Source organism: Miniopterus natalensis, chromosome 2 (genome assembly GCF_054644295.1).
Source record: "Miniopterus natalensis isolate mMinNat1 chromosome 2, mMinNat1.hap1, whole genome shotgun sequence".
NCBI classification, from domain to species: domain Eukaryota; kingdom Metazoa; phylum Chordata; class Mammalia; order Chiroptera; family Miniopteridae; genus Miniopterus; species Miniopterus natalensis.
In genome coordinates, this window is record NC_142082.1 from 106432303 (window position 1) to 106449345 (window position 17043).

The 17043-nt window shown below is 51.7% G+C and overlaps 1 protein-coding gene across 1 annotated transcript in view; it reads left to right on the forward strand.

Annotated features, from left to right (window-relative positions):
• Positions 1–17043, forward strand: part of TEAD4 (TEA domain transcription factor 4) — a 40214-nt gene that overhangs the window by 12170 nt on the left and 11001 nt on the right. The window contains exons 2-8 of the mRNA XM_087814480.1: positions 4869–4933; positions 5422–5484; positions 9827–9955; positions 11265–11308; positions 11767–11822; positions 14283–14422; positions 15513–15686. Coding sequence (XP_087670606.1) covers positions 4869–4933; positions 5422–5484; positions 9827–9955; positions 11265–11308; positions 11767–11822; positions 14283–14422; positions 15513–15686 — 671 coding nt within the window. The remainder of the gene's footprint in view (positions 1–4868; positions 4934–5421; positions 5485–9826; positions 9956–11264; positions 11309–11766; positions 11823–14282; positions 14423–15512; positions 15687–17043) is intronic.

Genomic DNA, 17043 nt, shown 5'->3' on the forward strand with positions numbered 1-17043 from the left:
TTGACTTTGTGGGCCTCCTGATGTCTGCATTACCTAGGGCCCATTGGTTTCCATCAGCTCTGGGATCCACACTCCATGAGAGAGTGACAACAGGTCGGCAGGCTCTTGGGCCCAAATAGTTACCTCTCCCTCCAGGACCTGAGTCAGAGCTAGGCACAGTCAGACATCACCAAGGACTGACTACATGCAGAGACCCAAAGAATTGGGGATCAATGCAGAGAGGAGGAACAGAACGGTGTCTTGCGGAGGAAGCTACCATCCCAGCCAGGGGAGGGCATCCGTAGGAAAAAGCAGTCATTATGGAATAATCATGAAGCCTTAGAAATGGATGTTTCATGGCCCCTGGGTCACTAAGAAACTGCGTGACATTGAATAAATCATGTCCTGTCTCTGGGCTCCAGTTTCTTCTTCCTTAGGCTAGACAGGACCTCTTGGGTCACCTGGTCCAACCTCTGCTTCTAAGAGAGATGGCTGTCAGTCCCATGTTAAATAGAAGTAGTGGTGTGGCTCTACAACCAGACTGCATGGATGTGAATCTCAAACACGTGCTGGCCTATGACCTTGAACAAGTTCTAAACCTCTCCTTACCTCAGTTTTCCTGTCTGTAGAGGGAAGGTGACAGTAGCAGCTGCATAAAGCTGCCGTAAAGATTGATGGGGTGAATGCAGATGAAGCTGTTCAAGTATACATTCTCTATTTGCACACATACCTGGCACATGTAAGTGCTCAATACATGTTCATTATTGTTAGTATTATTACAAGGGTTACAAAGCTACAGCAGTTCCCTCTGTATATGTGAGCCTGGGTTAGACGCCAGCTGGCCTGGAGGCAGTAGAATGGCTGAGTTGACCTCTGGAGGACCTCTGGTTGCAGGAAGGAAGCTGTTTGGTCCCTCTTGGCTCAGTACACCCACAGAAACCTAGCACTTCACTCCCACCCAGGAGGGAATTCTCAACTGTTAGCATCACCTCTGATAAGCAGCACGAGAGTGGATGGAAGTGGTCTGAGATGAGCCAGCAAGGGAGAGGAGGGTGCAGCTCCAGAGAAAAGGAGGGAAGAAGCACAATCTGAAAAATACACAGCCAGCTTAGCCAGACTTACACCCCTTGGGTTTGGCTCCTTGGCCCCACTGCTGGCTTCCTGCCCAGGACTGAGGTGGGCTGTCTGATAGCAGAGCTTCTGGACACCGTGCAGAGGGCAGAGGTAGCTGTGGGGCTGAATGGGGCTCCAGCTTTATGTCCTGGGGCTCCTTGCACAGGAGGCTGGTTGTCTGGGATGTCAGGAAGAAGGGTCTTAGACGGTGGTGGGCATGGGCCTCCTCAGCTGCTGCAGAGGAAACACCACTGTGTGGGGGGAGGCAGGGATTCCCATTCACTGGGCATCTCTCTATGTACGATACTGTGCAGTGGCTAAGCCAGGCCGCAAACCAAGGCAGGCAGTCCTAGACCTGCTGGTAGATAGATGGTCTGGGTGAGATTTTCTGACCTTGGTTTCCTCATCTGGCAAACAGGTATAATTGCCTGCCTTTTTGTAGGGAGGCAGTGAGTTTTCTATGAATTTAAAGAGTCTCATGCTTCAGGACCCCTCACTTACACCAGCCCCTTCCAAGTTCCTAAACTTTTTAATTAGTATTTGTAAAGTAGTTTTATTGATGATGTATAGCCGCCATACACTAAACTACATATTTGAAGTGGACAGTTGGTAAGTTTTGACAGATGTATACTCCTGTGAAGCCATCACCACCATCAAGAGAGTGAAATCCCCATCTTAACCTAAAATGATCTTAACCTAATTTTGTATTTGTACTTTAAATTCTTTTTCTCAAAGAGAGCCTTCCAATTTTTAGATGCTTTAGGCCCCACAGAAATCTGAATTTGCTCCTGTATAGAGAGACTCAGATGAGACCAGGGTTAGAAAGCACTTTGAAAGTACTGGACAGCTAATCAAAAGTAAAAGTTATTTCCTTTAATAAACTCACACCTTTCCCTTAGAAACTAAAGCACTTTATGGGATATCTGACCAACACCTCATCATCTTTCCCTTGTCATTCATTTAATAAATATTTATTGGGAGCCTAGTATGTGCAGGCAGTTTCTAGGTGAAGCATATAAATAAGTAAATAAACAGATGAAAACCCCTGTTCCAGGAGCTTTCCTCTCATGGGAATAGGGAATGGACAGTGCTCTAAATGAGTAAGTCGATCACGTGGTATTAGAAAGTACTATGGAGATTAGTGAAGATTGGAGCATAAACTCAGCTCCAGGGAAGTGAGCTCATCTTTCAGTGGGGTGTTCAAGAAAGATGTCCTCAAGACAATGGCATCTGAGCATAGAAGCCATCAAGGGCTTGTGGGTCTCTGGGGCAGACCTTAGGAGCAAAGGCCCTGAGGTGGAAGTGGGCCTGGCATGTTCCAGGAACAGCGGGGAGAGCCGATGGTGCTGGCAGGAGATCAGAGAGGGGCCGAGCTTGGGACCAGGTGCACGAATCCTGTGGGGCTTCCAGGACATTGTAGGGGCTTAGACGCTTTTAATCTGAGGGAGGTGGGAACCCATTGGAGGGTGTGTGTTGAGAATAGACTGGGATCAGGGAATTCATGTAGAAGGCTTTCATCATAGTCCAGGCCAGAGAGTGGGGGTGGGCTGTGGGGGACTGGACCATGTAGGGTGAGGGAATGAGAAGTGGCTGGATTCTAGATGCAGTTTGAAGATAGAGCTGTCAGGATTCACTAGTGGACTCATCTATTCATTCATTCATTCATTCATTCATTCATTCATTCATTCGACAAATAGTTGCCAAGTATTGGCGATGTACACCTGAATGGAGATGTGGCCCCTTCCTCTGAGGTGTTGGGAATCTAAAAGGAAAAGACAGCGAATTGATAAGCTGCTACTTGTGTACAAGGTATGGGCTAGAGAAGCAGCGCTAGAACCATATCCCAGATGGTCTTTAAGCCCCTAACAAACTAAAGTGTCCCCTGCCTTCCCCATCCTTCCAGCTTTCCCACCAACCCCAAGACTCCAGCTGTTCTCAACACCACACCCACCAGCACTATAACCAACCTCCTGACTCAGGAACCTTCTCTCTGCCCTTGCTCTGTTCCTTACCCCTGAACTGGTCTCTGAACTAGACAGCTTACATGGGCCTAGAGCATTTTACATTCATTTTACAGAAAAGGAAACTGAGCCATAAAGAGCTCCATTAAATCAAAGTTAAAGTCTGTAAAAATTTGGTTGGAAAAATCTGGGGGGGAGAAACTTTAAAGGGCTAGATTTACAGAGAGAAGGCTGGTTGAGGGTCCAATCTATAGTGGAAACTGACTTGTGGAGATCCTATAGCTCGTGTGTGGAGCTGCTGGGCTAGAGCCTGGCTCCAATATCTCAGTTCTGTGACCTGTTTTCAGTCACCAGTGGTGATGACTTAGCTCTCTTACCAATGAAAAAAGCATTTCTTAACTGCAGCATGAGTGCCTCTAGTTAGACATATGGTAGGACATTCACTGGAGTGCCACAGGAGCCTCTGGAATACCTTTCCCTGCAAAGCTTTGAGAAGAGACATGTTGCTGGATCTCAGTTTTAGGTGTAGACCAGCCCACAGGGTGATGTCCCCAGGGTCTAACCCTCCTCCCCTCCCCCTCCCCATGACACAGACATGCCCTTGCTTCCAGGCCAGCAAGTCTAGACCTCCTGAGGGTGGCCTCTTAATTCAGCCTTGGCAGTGGGGAAAGGTCAGCTGGGGGGCCAGCATGGCCTTGGCTATGCGCTCTTTTTACAACCCAGGTGGCAGATAGCCCACTCGTCCTGCCTGCCCCCTGCATCAGCTGCTTCCTTACTCATAGTCACAGCCCTCCCGCCCAGCAAGGCCCACCAGGTCAGAGTAGACTGGCTGCTGTGCCCTCTGGCCCCAGAGTTGAAGCAAGGAAGTGATAGCTGCTGCTCAAACTCTCTCTCCCTCCCTCTCCCCAACCCAATGTCCTTCTTTATGGTCTCATCCTCCAGTGGTCAAGGGCCAGCTGAGGGCTCACCTGACCACCCAGCCTGAACTGACCCCTTGTCCTCAGAACACACTGCATGTTACCTATCTGTAGCACAAGCCAGAGCCATTGTGGGCACGTTTCTCCTCAGCTAGTGGATGAGCTCTTTGACACAGGGAACCCCTTTTCATAATCTCATTTATGGTAATAGGGCAGTTTTCCTGGGTCTCTCAGATGTAGCATTAGCCTCTAGGAGGCTGGGCTGAGTGAGCACCCAGTATTACCTGTTGACTGGTCTCAGAGCCATGGAGCTGGAAATGTGGTTGGCCTAGGTTTCCTTCACTTAATTAAGGGTATCAGGACTTCTCTGGGATACTCAGAGTGTCAGCATTTGTGTCCCCCACGCTCCCTGTTGCCCACAGACAGGACAGAACATCTTGTAAAGGCCTACTCATTTATGGAGGTGGTGGGAACTGTGGGAGCTGCACAGGGGAAAGGCCAAGGCCCAGGCACTTCCTTGCAACCTCCCAAATGTGCAGAAGGCCCCAGGAGGAGGTGGGAGCAGAGAGGCAGCTGTCAGGCTACTGTGGGACAGAGGTGAGGAGGTGGCCAGCGTGGATAAGGGGGGAGGCTCTGAGAGGACTCCTCAAGCTTTGCATCCAGCTGGAGGCCGTGGTACTCCTTGTTCTCAGGTTACTGGTCCCCCAGCAGGGCCTCGGCTTCCTCTGCTGCTGGGAGATCCCTGGGATCCAAGGACGGCAGGAGGGAACCTGCAGAGTCCTCACCCCAAGACCCCACTCAAGGTGGGCAGAGGGTGTAAGAAGGGACCTCTCAGATCCTCTCCTTTGCCTGCCTTTTCTGCTTCTCCTCCCACTGATGGCTCTTGGTTTCTCCACAGGTCGGAATGAGCTGATTGCCCGCTACATCAAGCTCCGGACAGGGAAGACCCGCACCAGGAAGCAGGTGGGCCCTGGGAGACGGGCATGGGTCCCCAGGACAGGTATCCCCAGCACCAGCCTGCTCCCAGGTGGGCCAGGTCCTTCTCAGGACCAAGTGTGGGCTCAGTGGGGCCAGCTTAGATGAGTTGGCTCTTTTTGGTGAGCCACGAACAGTTCATTTTCCCTTCTGTCCCTGCTGCCATCACCTGGGAGGAAACCCCTCGCCTTGCTTTGGAGTCATCAGCCCCCTTCCCATCCTTCTCCTGGACACCAGAGAACAGAAGGCAAAGCACTGGAACTGCACTTTTATTTATTGCCAAACTATAGCTGGATTAGCCAGGCCTGAGGGCCCCTCATTGACTGACCCTTTCTTTCATTCATTTATGCATCCATTTACTCATTCAGTCCACAGATGTGGATTGAGGCCTGTGGAGGGCTGAGGGTCAGGGAGCTAGGCTGGGGAGCACAGGCCATCTGGGAAATAGGGTCAGGAGCCCTCTCTTCTTGCCATAGGTCTCCAGCCACATCCAGGTGCTGGCTCGTCGCAAAGCCCGTGAGATCCAGGCCAAGCTAAAGGTAAGGCCAGCAGCAGCTGTGGGAGGAAGGACCTAGGACATAAATGGGGCTGTTTCTGGGAAGCTGGGGCTCTTTTTCCAGCAGGAAAGGTCTTCCCTTTGTATTTAGGGGCTGGCTGCTTGTGTGGAGCCAACATGCTTCTTGGTGTTTATGAGAGAGGGGTTCAGCCTATAGCCTCTCCTGACCCCACAGGGAGGGACACTTGACCTTAGAGCCATATGTGTGACGGCCAGGCTCCACAGCATCCTGGGGTCACAGAACAGTCTCCTGCTGTGCCCTGTCCCCCCAGGGGCAGAGTCCTCCCCAGATCACAGTGGATTGCCCTCCAGACCCCACTCCTTGAAGACCTCCTCAAGCCCCTGGCTAGGGCAGTCAGCCAGCACCTGCAGCGTGGTCAGGCATGGGAGGCACTGCTGTGGGTGGGTTGGATGCTACTGTGGGAGCAGGTGGAATTCCTTCCCACACCCTGCTCTCTGGGACTGGCAGTTCCTTCCCCTCCCTGGATCATCCCCTCCTTGAGGGTCGAGTGACAGGTGACTGCTATGTAGAGGGCCAGCTGCTGGTAGCATTCCCCTCAGGGTGGCCCTGCTCCCCACAGGACTCAGGCCTTGACCCTGGAGCCAGGGGACCCTTTTGGTGAATGCTGGGAGGAAGCCGCATCATGGAGGTGGTAACAGCAGAGCCTGCCCAGCCACTTGGTAGGAAGAGCTAATATTTGGGGGCATTAGACTAAGACCAGCAATTTACAAGCATTATTTTTAAAGCAGTAGAAGCCCCTTTGGTTTTGTTTCCCCCAAACAAAAGTTCACCCCCATTTGTTATTAAAAGGGCTACTTTAGGTTGGTGAGGAACAGGCTGGAGGCCAGAGACCCCCTCCTCTATATTCACCTCTCATGCCCATGGCTCTTGAACCTAAAAGTACCTCAGAACGCAGTTTAAAAGCCCTGGACTGGATGACCTTGAAGGTCCTGTGTGGCCCCAATGATTCATGATCCCAACTCTTGAAGCTCTGAATGAGTGGGTGGGAACTCCTAGGAAGCCACACCCCACTGCCTGCTCAGCTCTGTTCCTCCTGCCATCAAGTCAGCTGTCCCCCGCCTCCTTTGTCCCTGGACAGCTGGCTGGGCCTCAGCTGTCAATCCCTCCCTCTCAGGCTGGTACATGTACCTCCAGACCACCCCAAAGATCCTGGAGCCCAGTTTGCCCCTAATTTCCCCTCTCTGGTCTGCCTCTGACTCACTGGGACCCTGGGTGGGGACCAGAGTGGAGAACAGACTTTCTACTATTCTGTTTTAGAGTCACCGAGGGGAACTTTTAATTCCCTTGGGGTCTGGCTATACGGCTCACATTTGCTTGGAGGAGCTGCATCTATCCTTGTCCACAGGCTCTAACTTGGGGCCTAGGGACAGCCTTCAGTGGACCACTGGACAGGCATCAAGGGGAGCCACGAGCCCCTTAAATAATATGCAGATTTTCATGCACATGTGTTTTCCCATGGAGATTGGTCTGAGGATTTTATCTCATTCTCTAAGGGGTCTCAGAGCAAGGTCAGGTAGAAATCCTCCAGGTTTCTGGCTTGGTCTGGCCTGGCTCTGCCCTTGTGCTGTGTGAGCTTAGGCAAGTCACTGCCCCTTCTTGAGCTCCATCCAGTCTCCCCATCTGTAAATAACAGGGTTAAGCGTGGTAGGATCTGAGATACCCCCCCTAAAATTCAGTGACTCCTTGGCTCTGTTGCCTGGTCACTGATGTCACTCCCCGTAATGTCCTCCTCACTTACGCTGATTCCTGTTCCACCGGCTGAGGATGAGGTTCCCTGATCCCCAGTGACTTGTTTAGATCAGCTATCGGGAAAGGGATTTGAGTTGCTGACACAGTAGACGGAGCTCTCTGGCCTCTTGATGCAGTTGTAACTGCAGAGTCTGCAGGCTTTCTGGGGTCTAGCCTGCGTGTCCTTCATGTCTTCCTAGATGGAGAGGGAGGGCCTGGGCTGGCTGGCCTGGGTGGGTTTGGCTTTTCCCTCTGAAAAGTGCAGCGTCCTTGGGAACAGGCACACCTTATGCTGATTATTAGCTCGCTCCCCGTGGTATCAGACAGCATGAGAGCAAGACCCAAATTTGGCTTCCAATAGACAGTGGGTTGGGGATGACGCCCCCACTTGGAATGGCTCCTGTGCCCTCTGTGGTGTACACCCATGCTGTCAAATCCAGACATATCCCCAGCCCCAGTGTGTTCAGCCCCCCTGGGCCCACAGGGGTCCAGAGGTGAGTTGATGTGCCCACCCTGGACCAAGCTCGCAGGGCCGATCATTACTACCGTTAGCACCCTAGTCACCTGAATTTCCTGAGCCTTTGTTTCTTATCTTAAAATGGGGACTCTTCTGGTCCTCTCAGCCTCACAGGAGTACTGTGAAGTCCAGAATCAAAGTGAGATAGTGTTCTTGACCTTCCTTGGACTACCTCCTGCCATGTGAGCATGAATGGTCCCTGAGAGGTGGAATGGAAGGCCTGTTGTATTCTGGCTTTGCACCTGTGAGGCACCAGCATGCCGGGTGGGTCACATGGACCCTTCAGAGCCTAATGCTTCGTGCAGGTGATGCCTACCTCATGGGGTTGTGGGGGCCGAGAGAAATCATTGTGCAAAAATGAACTTGTTTATCACTCAGGACAGGTCTGGGTTAAATAATGCTTATTTTTCCTTAAAACATAGAATATCTAATCAGAGCTTTTAAGTTGACATGATCCAACCTTTTAGCCCCAATAAAGCTACACACACCAAACAATACTAGCTGTTCCAGTCTGCATACGTGGTCTTATTTAGGACAAAGACACAATTTGCATTAAGCTTTTTGAAATATAGAATGTTGTCTTGGTTTTAAAGACCTTTGGGATTGGGTAGCTCAGGATAGGAACCAGGCTTACACATGTATAAAAAATTATTAGTACTATTGTCCCTGGCCAGGTGGCTCAGTTGGTTGGAGCATCATCCCGTATGCCAAAAGGTTGTGAGTTTGCCTGGCTGGCATGGCTCAGTGGTTGAACATCTACCCATGAACCAGGAGATCATGGTTCGATTCCTGGTCAGGGCACATGCCCAGGTTGTGGGCTCAATCCTTAGTAGGGGCTGTGCAGGAGACAGCCCATCAATGACTTTCTCTCATCATTGATGTTTCTGTCTCTCTCTCCCTCTCCCTGCCTCTCTCTGAAATCAATAAAAAACTTTTTTTTTTTCTCCTAAAAAAAAGGTTGTGAGTTTGATTCCCAGTGAGGAGGCAACTGATCGATGTTTCTCTCACATCAATGTTTCTCTCTGTCTCTCTCTTCCTCTTTCTCTAAAATCGGTAAACATATCCTGGAGTGAGGATTTAAAAATTATTAGTACTACTGTTATTATTAGCAGTGTCATAAGTCTGTGCATGGTGACTCCATTCTTCAGGCTGGACCCACGGAGGACAGCCAGCCAGTGTTTACATTCTGACCTGTAAAAGGCAGGGAGTGCTTCGGGCCCCCACAGTGCAGGGGAGATCCACAGGACAGGTAGAGTCACAGAAGATTGTCCATGCCTCCAAACAGTCCATGTGACCAAGGACGGTCCCCTGCTCATTCAGTGGAGATCTGACAGATAATTATGTATCATCTGCCATGAGCCAGGTGCTGCCCCAGCCACCAGTGGTGTGGGAGGTGAGCATGGACTAAAAGGTTCCTATTCTCAACTGGTGGTTGTCAGAGGGGAGAGGGTTGGGGAGAGGGTGAAAAAGGTGAAGGAGAATAAGAAGTACAAACCTCCAGTGTTAAAATAAATAAAACACAGGGATGTCGTGTACAGCACAGGAAATATAGTCAATAATATTTGCCAACATTGTATCATGATGGACGGTTACTAGACTTAGTGTGGAGATCATGTCGTAAGGTATGTAAATGTCAAGTCACTATTTTGTACATCTGAAATTGATATGCTGTATGTCAACTATAATAATAAATTATTTTTTAGTCTGAAAAGTAAGTAAATAAATAAATAACAGGTCCCTGTTCTCAAGGTATTTCTGTGGTTAAGTAAATTGAAAGATATGGTCTAGCAGATGGTCTCCAAAGTCTCTTTAAGTTCTAGTCAAATAGGCAGAACAAGTATTATGCTTCTTAGACAGATGAAGAAACTGAGCAGAGAAACCACGTAACTTGCTCAGACTCACAAAACAAAATAATAGCTTTGCAAGGACATAAGCCTGTTCTTCTGGGGCCTAGTCCAGGGCTCTAACTGCTGGTAGTGGGACAGCTTCCCTGACCACAAGCCCTCCCTGCCTCACCTCACCACTGCTGAGGTCGTCCCTTCCACTGTCTCCCCCCAGGATCAGGCAGCTAAGGACAAGGCCCTGCAGAGCATGGCTGCTATGTCGTCCGCCCAGATCATCTCCGCCACAGCCTTCCACAGTAAAATGGCCCTCGCCCGGGGCCCTGGCTGCCCAGCAGTCTCAGGGGTAAGTGGGGCTGCCTGGAGCCAGAGGCCAAACCAGCCCTCTCCTTCTCGCTCCTCCCCCTTCTGCAGGGCCAGAGCACCAGCCAGCACCCTCTCTTGAGTCCTGTCAGGGCAGGAGAGCCAGGGGGAAGGAGGGACCAAGGACTAAAAGGCCGTGCTGGGTCACGCTCAGCTGGTATTGGAATCACCTTCTCAGGGGCCTTGGCAGGGACACAGCGGACCTTTCACAAGGGATAAAGTTGCCCCCATTCGCTGACCACCCAAGAAGCTCTACAAAATTGGCTCAATTTACAGAAGGGGAAGCTGAAGTCCCGGGGATGGGCTGAAGTTGAGGCTGTGGGGCAGCACCAGCATGACCCTGGGTGGCTACTACTTGGCCTCCGCCCTGCTGCTCCCTCAGGTCCTCAGCACTGCTCTCCCAGCTGGAGGGCTGATGTCCATGAACAAACTCCCATTCACATTTTAGATGTTTTGGTCTAAGAACTGGCCTCAGCCATGGCCAGGTTGGTCACACTTTCAGAATGGTCCAGAGAGGCTCCCCCTTTCCCGGGCTGTGTCTCATAGGGTTTTCTTGGCTTTAGGGATTAAATGGGTCTTCAAGAGCCTCCCTAGAGGCAGTGACAGGCCCTGTCCTGGGCTCCGTGAAGCTCTTGTCTAGCATTTTTTCAAAGGGTGTTCCAGAGAGCACTAGTCCACAGAATGTTTAAATATAGGGTGTCTCCCCAAAATGTATACACACTTTGAAGAATTATAAAGGCAGTGTTTGTACTTCAAGTGCATTCTCAAACTTCCAGTAGCATTTTAGGATGAATTTCCTTTGTTCAAAGCTTCATTTGGCTGAAAAGAAAGAAATAGCAGTTGAGCTATCAGCTGTTAAAGAGTATATACATGTTTTTGGGACACCTTGTAGATATGACACAAAGTGATTCTGTGCATAAGTTAGTCTGAGGCACTTAGAACTGACTAGGTTTCCTGACTCCAGGACTGTTCAGAGCCTTACGTGCTGCTGTGACTTAGGATCTCTCTCTTGTGGAGGAATACAAGATGCTGTTTACCAAACTGGGTGCTTCTCCCATGGAGCACTGAATCAGCAGAGCATGTCCTTCCTTGAGACACACTTTGGGATGCTGCTGTAGCCACACACTAGATAGTAGCATTAACTCTCTCCCTACCATGCACTGGTCCAGCTGAGGCCACAGCAGTCTCCCCACACCAGGGACCTGTACCTTCCAGCTGAGGCCACAGCAGTCTCCCCACACCAGGGACCTGTACAATGGGCTGTGCTGACTCTACGCTTTTTGCCTCCTCAGTTTTGGCAAGGAGCTTTGCCGGGCCAAGCCGGAACATCCCATGAGTGAGTATGGCCTGCTACTAGTTGCTGCCTGAACTGACCTTGAGTGCATAAACTCATGAAGTTGAGCCTGGGCCCCAGGGTGGGCAGGGCTGCAGTCTGGGGTCTACCTTTATTATGCCTTGAGCTTGGGGATCGGGCTGTCCTGCTGTCAGGCAGCAGCTCAGCCTACATTGTGGACACCCTGGGGTCTGTCCATGGGTTGCGACCCCAAGGGAAGTAGGCTAGGAACCAGGGCTCTGGCTGACCTAGGAGGGAGAGACAAGGCAGGGGTGGATTTTTCAATAGACATGCTGCTTCTGTGGATCAACCATGAAACCTGAGGGAGTGGGAGGCAGAGCCCACCAAGGCCACTGATGACCAGACCACCCAGCCTGCCATAGAGAGCGATGGCTGCTGCTTGAGGCCCTGGGGCTGAAGCCTGCCCAAGGCTTACACCTCCTTTCTCCTGTCTCCCACAGTGTGAAGCCTTTCTCTCAACAAACCTACACTGTCCAGCCGTCACTGCCTCTGCCAGGTGGGTCTGCGGTGCACAGCTCCCTCACCCATCACACCCCTGCGGCTCCTGTCCCCAGGTCCCAGGTGCCTGACAACTGGACACCTGCCCCTCTTAGATGCCACCTGGCATATGCTAAGACCGTGTATCCCAGTCTCCTGGCTCCCCCATGCCCTGTCCAAGCACGTGCGCTTCTCCCGTGTGCAAGCCCCTTCCTGCCCCTCAGGTTGCCTGTTGTCTTTCCCATCCTGGGCTCAGGTTCACAGGGGCTCACACAGTTTAAAAGGCAGTGCCTGTCACCTGGGCAGCTGTTCCCCTGCCACCCCTGTATGCTGCATGTGTGCCTCACAGACCTTGGCTCCTGAGATGGCCTCCCTCTTGGTGACCCTGTAATCCTCTCCTTCCAGCCTGGAAAGGGAACCCTTTTTAGCAGAGGGAACCGTCCTGGGAAGAGGCTAGGAGCATGGGTAGGGCAGGAGCAGGTCCAGCAGCTGGGCCAGCACAGGAGCTTGTCCCCTTGAACTGCTCAGGTGACCAGCCCTTCCTTGCCTCTTTCTCATGAGGGTCCCTCATCATGTTCCACTCTGCAGGACAAAACAGAATCCTCGCCCTTCGGCACCTTTCCTGGCTTGGGGGTAGCCCCTGCCTGGCTCTTCCTGCTTGAGAGCAGCCCTGCTACCTCCTGGGTTCCTCCGTGCTGTTTTCTCCAGCCCCATGCAGCCCCTCCACCACCACCACCACCTTGCCTCGCCTCACTGGCCTCACTGTCCTTGCTCAGGCCTTCCTAGACCTTGCCTAGATTACTGTGGCAGCCTCTTAAAAGGCTCCGGGTGTCTAGTCTCTTCACCCCATAATTCACCTAGTTGTCTTTTAAAAGCACCCATCTCACCATGTTTCTTCTAGGCATAAACCCTGTAATGGCTCTCTGGTGCCTTCAGGATACAATCTAAACTCTGGTAGGACTTGCTGGGCTCCTCTGTTAACCTCCTCTCCCTCCCCTCTCTCTTGAATCCTTCCTTCTCCCACCACCACCCTCCCTGCCTCTGGACTGTGGCTCAGGCTCCCCTCCCTCAGGTTTCTCTGCCTGCCCCTGGCCCAGCTTAGGTGCCCTGCTGTTGGCACCTGCGCACTCCATGCACCCCCACCTAGCACCTGACTGTTGTAATCTGTGTGGCTGATTTGCCCCAGCCCTCCACGTAACCTGTCCTGTCTGGCAGTCAGCAGTTCCTCAGTATGCATGCTGGAACAAATGAGTTAGTGACTCAGCCGATGCATTAAGCACAGGCTAATGTGTCTGTCCTGCACAGTCCTCCTCCTTCCCCTCTGACTAGCGTTTCTTCTCCATCTTCCTCCTCCGACCTCAGCCCCTGGAGCCTCCATTCATCAGACTCCCAGGCTGGAGGAAGGCTGGTGTCACCTGGAGGTCGGCCTCACTGCTCTCTCATCCTGTCCTGTCAGTCACCAAGGCCTGGGCTTGTGCTCGCTTCATGTCCCTACTGTGTCCCTTCCTCCTCACTCCTGTGCACTGCTTCCTTCAGATCCTGCAGAGACCTTGCTTCTGTCTGCCTCACCCTGCCTGTCCTTCCTGCAGACTGGAATAGGGTCTTTCAGAAATGCACACCTGAGCACTTCCCTGCCCTACTTAAAATCCTGTCACTCTCCCGAACTCTCAGGCTAAAATTCACTCTTCTTAGCCTAGCCTATCTCTGCAGCCTTGTTTCCTTCCATAAACCTGCCCTTCTTTCCAGTTCTACCAGACTTTAGTTTCCAATTCATGGAGCATGTCACAGCCCCCAGACCTTTGCCCCTGCTGTGTCCTCTGCTCAGATCACCCTTTCCCTGGCTTCACCTTCTGCTGTCTACTTCTACATCATAACTTCTTTCAAGCGTCACCTTCTCTGGAAAAACCTTTCTGACCATCCCCGAGTTGGACTAGGAGCTCCTCTTTGGTGCTGAGTGCATACCTTGTCAATTTTTATCCCATTCATGACTTCCTCTGTTAGGAACGCCTATTCTAGGCCACGCACTGTGCTCGGTGCTGGAGAGACAGCAGTGAACCAAACAGGAAACTCTGCCCACGGGGCTCCGTCATTCTAATTAATGATTTGTCTGGTCAGCTCCCCAAATGGACCAGAAACTCCTTGAGGGCAAGAACCTAGCAGAGCCTGCTCTAGAAGCCCTTTCAGTCCAGCAGGCATCTAGTCCCCAATCCGGCATGCAGCCTTCCTGGAGTGTAGTTCTGTGTGGGCTGAGGGGACTGAGTAGTACCACGCTAAGCCCTCTCTGCCAGGGCTGCTCCTGGACTCACCAGCCAGTGCTCTGCACTCCCCTACACCACACCTGTCAGGGCCACTTTGGGGGAGAATGGAAATTCCATGGCCAGCACAAGATCTCACCAGTGGGCCTGGGGTCCTCACAGAGGGCACTGGCAGGGAGGGTGGGTGTAAACAGGCTCCCTTGTGCTTCTCCCACTGCCTATAGGGTTTGAGTCTCCTGCAGGACCCGCCCCATCGCCCTCAGCGCCCCCCGCACCCCCGTGGCAGGGCCGCAGCGTGGCCAGCTCTAAGCTCTGGATGCTGGAGTTCTCTGCCTTCCTGGAGCAGCAGCAAGACCCTGATACGGTAGGTGCCAGCCTCTGCCTGGCTGCTGCTTCACCCTAGAGCTCCCTTGCCTTCTCCAGCTCTTGTTCCACCTGCTTCTGGCTTTCTGGCCCAGCCCTCCTGCCCCATTCCACTTTGGGTTTTAACTTAGGTTCCTCATTTCTTTACAGCCTTTCCTTCCCTTGAACCTCTCTCCCCATTTCCTTTCTTTTTTCAGGCCACCTCCCTCTTCTTTCCTCACTTCAGCTTCCCTCTCTCCCTATGTAGCTATTGCTCCAATCCCGAAGCCCTCCCAAGGTTTCTTTGCTCCATCCCGGTTCTCTCAGGCCCTCTTCCTTTCCTGCTCCCTCTCTGACCTCTATTCTTCCATGTTCTCTTTCCTCCCTACCCAACCTCCTCCCAGTCCAAAGTTGCTCATCCCAGCCCCACCCCCAGGCTCTCCCATCCTTTCCCTGTGGCTCTGAGGCACCTCTAGGTTCTGCCCCACGTCCCTGGGAGGCCAGCTGGGAGCAGAGCCCTGCCTTTACCCTGTCTCCTTCGGGGTCTTGTGTCCTAGATGACCAGCACCTGGAGGAGGCTGGGCCAACAGGGACTTCGTGGCCGTCTCACTTTGACATTTCCAAACTTGTTTTTTAGCCGAGGAACCCATTAATCAGACAAGCTCCTACTCAGAAGTCCAGTGTGTACAACAAAAGTAGATTTCTTTTGGATGTGGCAACAGAGGCACCCAGCCCCTGTCTCCAAGGGTGGAGCTCAATTTGAAAACACTTTATCTAGGTTAATAGTCTTACCTCACAGATGAAACAGAGGCACAGAGGTAGAAAAAGACTTGCCTAAAGATATTTCCTGACAGAGGCAGGACTAAGATAATACAAATAACAGCTACAATTTGTTGAGCACCTACTGGGTGCCAGACACCACACCAGATGCTTTATACCATTAACTTGGCTTTACATTCAATCATTTGATTGTCTCCATTTTACCAGTGAGGAAACTTGAGGTCCAGAGAGGTGAGGTTACTTGCTCCAGGTTGCATGGCTGGGATCTGAGCTCTGGTTCTGTCTGCCCTCCTGCCCCCACCCCTCCCTCAGACCAGCTGTTCTCTCCACAGTACAACAAGCACCTGTTCGTACACATTGGCCAGTCAAGCCCAAGCTACAGTGACCCCTACCTCGAAGCCGTGGACATCCGCCAGATCTATGACAAGTTCCCAGAGAAAAAGGGTGGACTCAAGGAGCTCTTTGAGCGGGGACCTTCCAATGCTTTTTTTCTCGTGAAGTTCTGGGTAAGCCTTCAATAGACTCTTCCATCCTACCACCAGCACATCGATGACAGTGAGGAGGAAAGAGGAGGAGTGGGCATGCGGTGCCCTCGCCATGGTGGAAATCTGGGAGGACAGGGCCAGTGAGAAGGGGAAGAGCATGTAGCAATGGCTGAGACCCGGAGTTGGGCCAGCAGGGCTGGAGAGCTGGGCTAGCACAAGGCCCTTTTCTGATTTGTGGTAATGGCAGCCATGCCTGGGCACAAGGATGGCCTTAAGAAGGCTGAGTACTGAAAGAAGGCTTACAGGAGATACTGAGGGGTAGGTGAAGAGCCTACATGGACCCCTAATCACCTGAATCTTTGAATGAAATGTCAAGTTCTGAGTTGGTTTCAGGGCCTGGAGTGGGACAGTTGATCCCTAAAAGCTCATGTCCGAGGACAGGACTTAGAGAAGTGGGACTGTAGGGTTAGGAAAGGTCACCCCAAAGGAAACACCCACCCATCTTTACAAACAGCTCAGCCTAAAGCTTGGTCCCCACTGCCCTCCTCACCTCACCCCTGGACAGGTGTTATGTGGACAGAGTTCCCTCCTTTTAAAACATCTTCTCTAAGACTAGGAGACATAAATAATACCTTCTCTGGAGCTTACTTTCCAGAGGGCCCAATACACACAGAAAAGGTATACAGGGAAGAGTCAGGATAAGTGCAGACCTAGCCAGCAGCGAGGAAGCATAGGAAATCATCTGGTTTGTGACTGGAGCCTTTGAGTAGTTTCTGAGCATTGACACCAGCCTGGGCTGCTCCTCCCATATTCCTCTCCCTAGCGCCCTTGTTAACACCCAGGAGACAGCTCAGGGATTCTCACCCCTTAGGAGGTCCCTGGCCACTTTGATTATCTGAAAGCTTTACTTTTCCTAGAAATAGACATATTCACACTAAACTTTATATACATTTCTAGGTGGCTTTCAGGCCCTTGGCTAGGATTCCTAGCCTAGCTCTCATCCACAACCAAACCCGTGAGACTACCTCTCTCCAGAAGAGGCAGGTGCTGGAACTGACTCAAGGCCCCTGGTCTCTCGGGTGCTTAATATTTGCACTCTGCAAGACAGCTCGTTCTGTGAGCAGGATGGCAGCTGGACCTGGGCCTTTAGGGGTGCGCAAGATCTGTTAGGCAGAGATGGGGAAAGGCTCATTCAGCCTGGGAGAGGCATAAGGAAGTGGGCTCCAGAGGGGAAAGTCCCAGGTACAGATGTATGAGAGAATAACAGAAAATAAAACTGCAAAGGTGAGTTAGATCCTTGAAGGTCCTGATCATACAAAAGTTTGGGTTTTAATCTACCTTGGGATGAAAAACAGGTAATCGTTTCTTTTACTTTTAT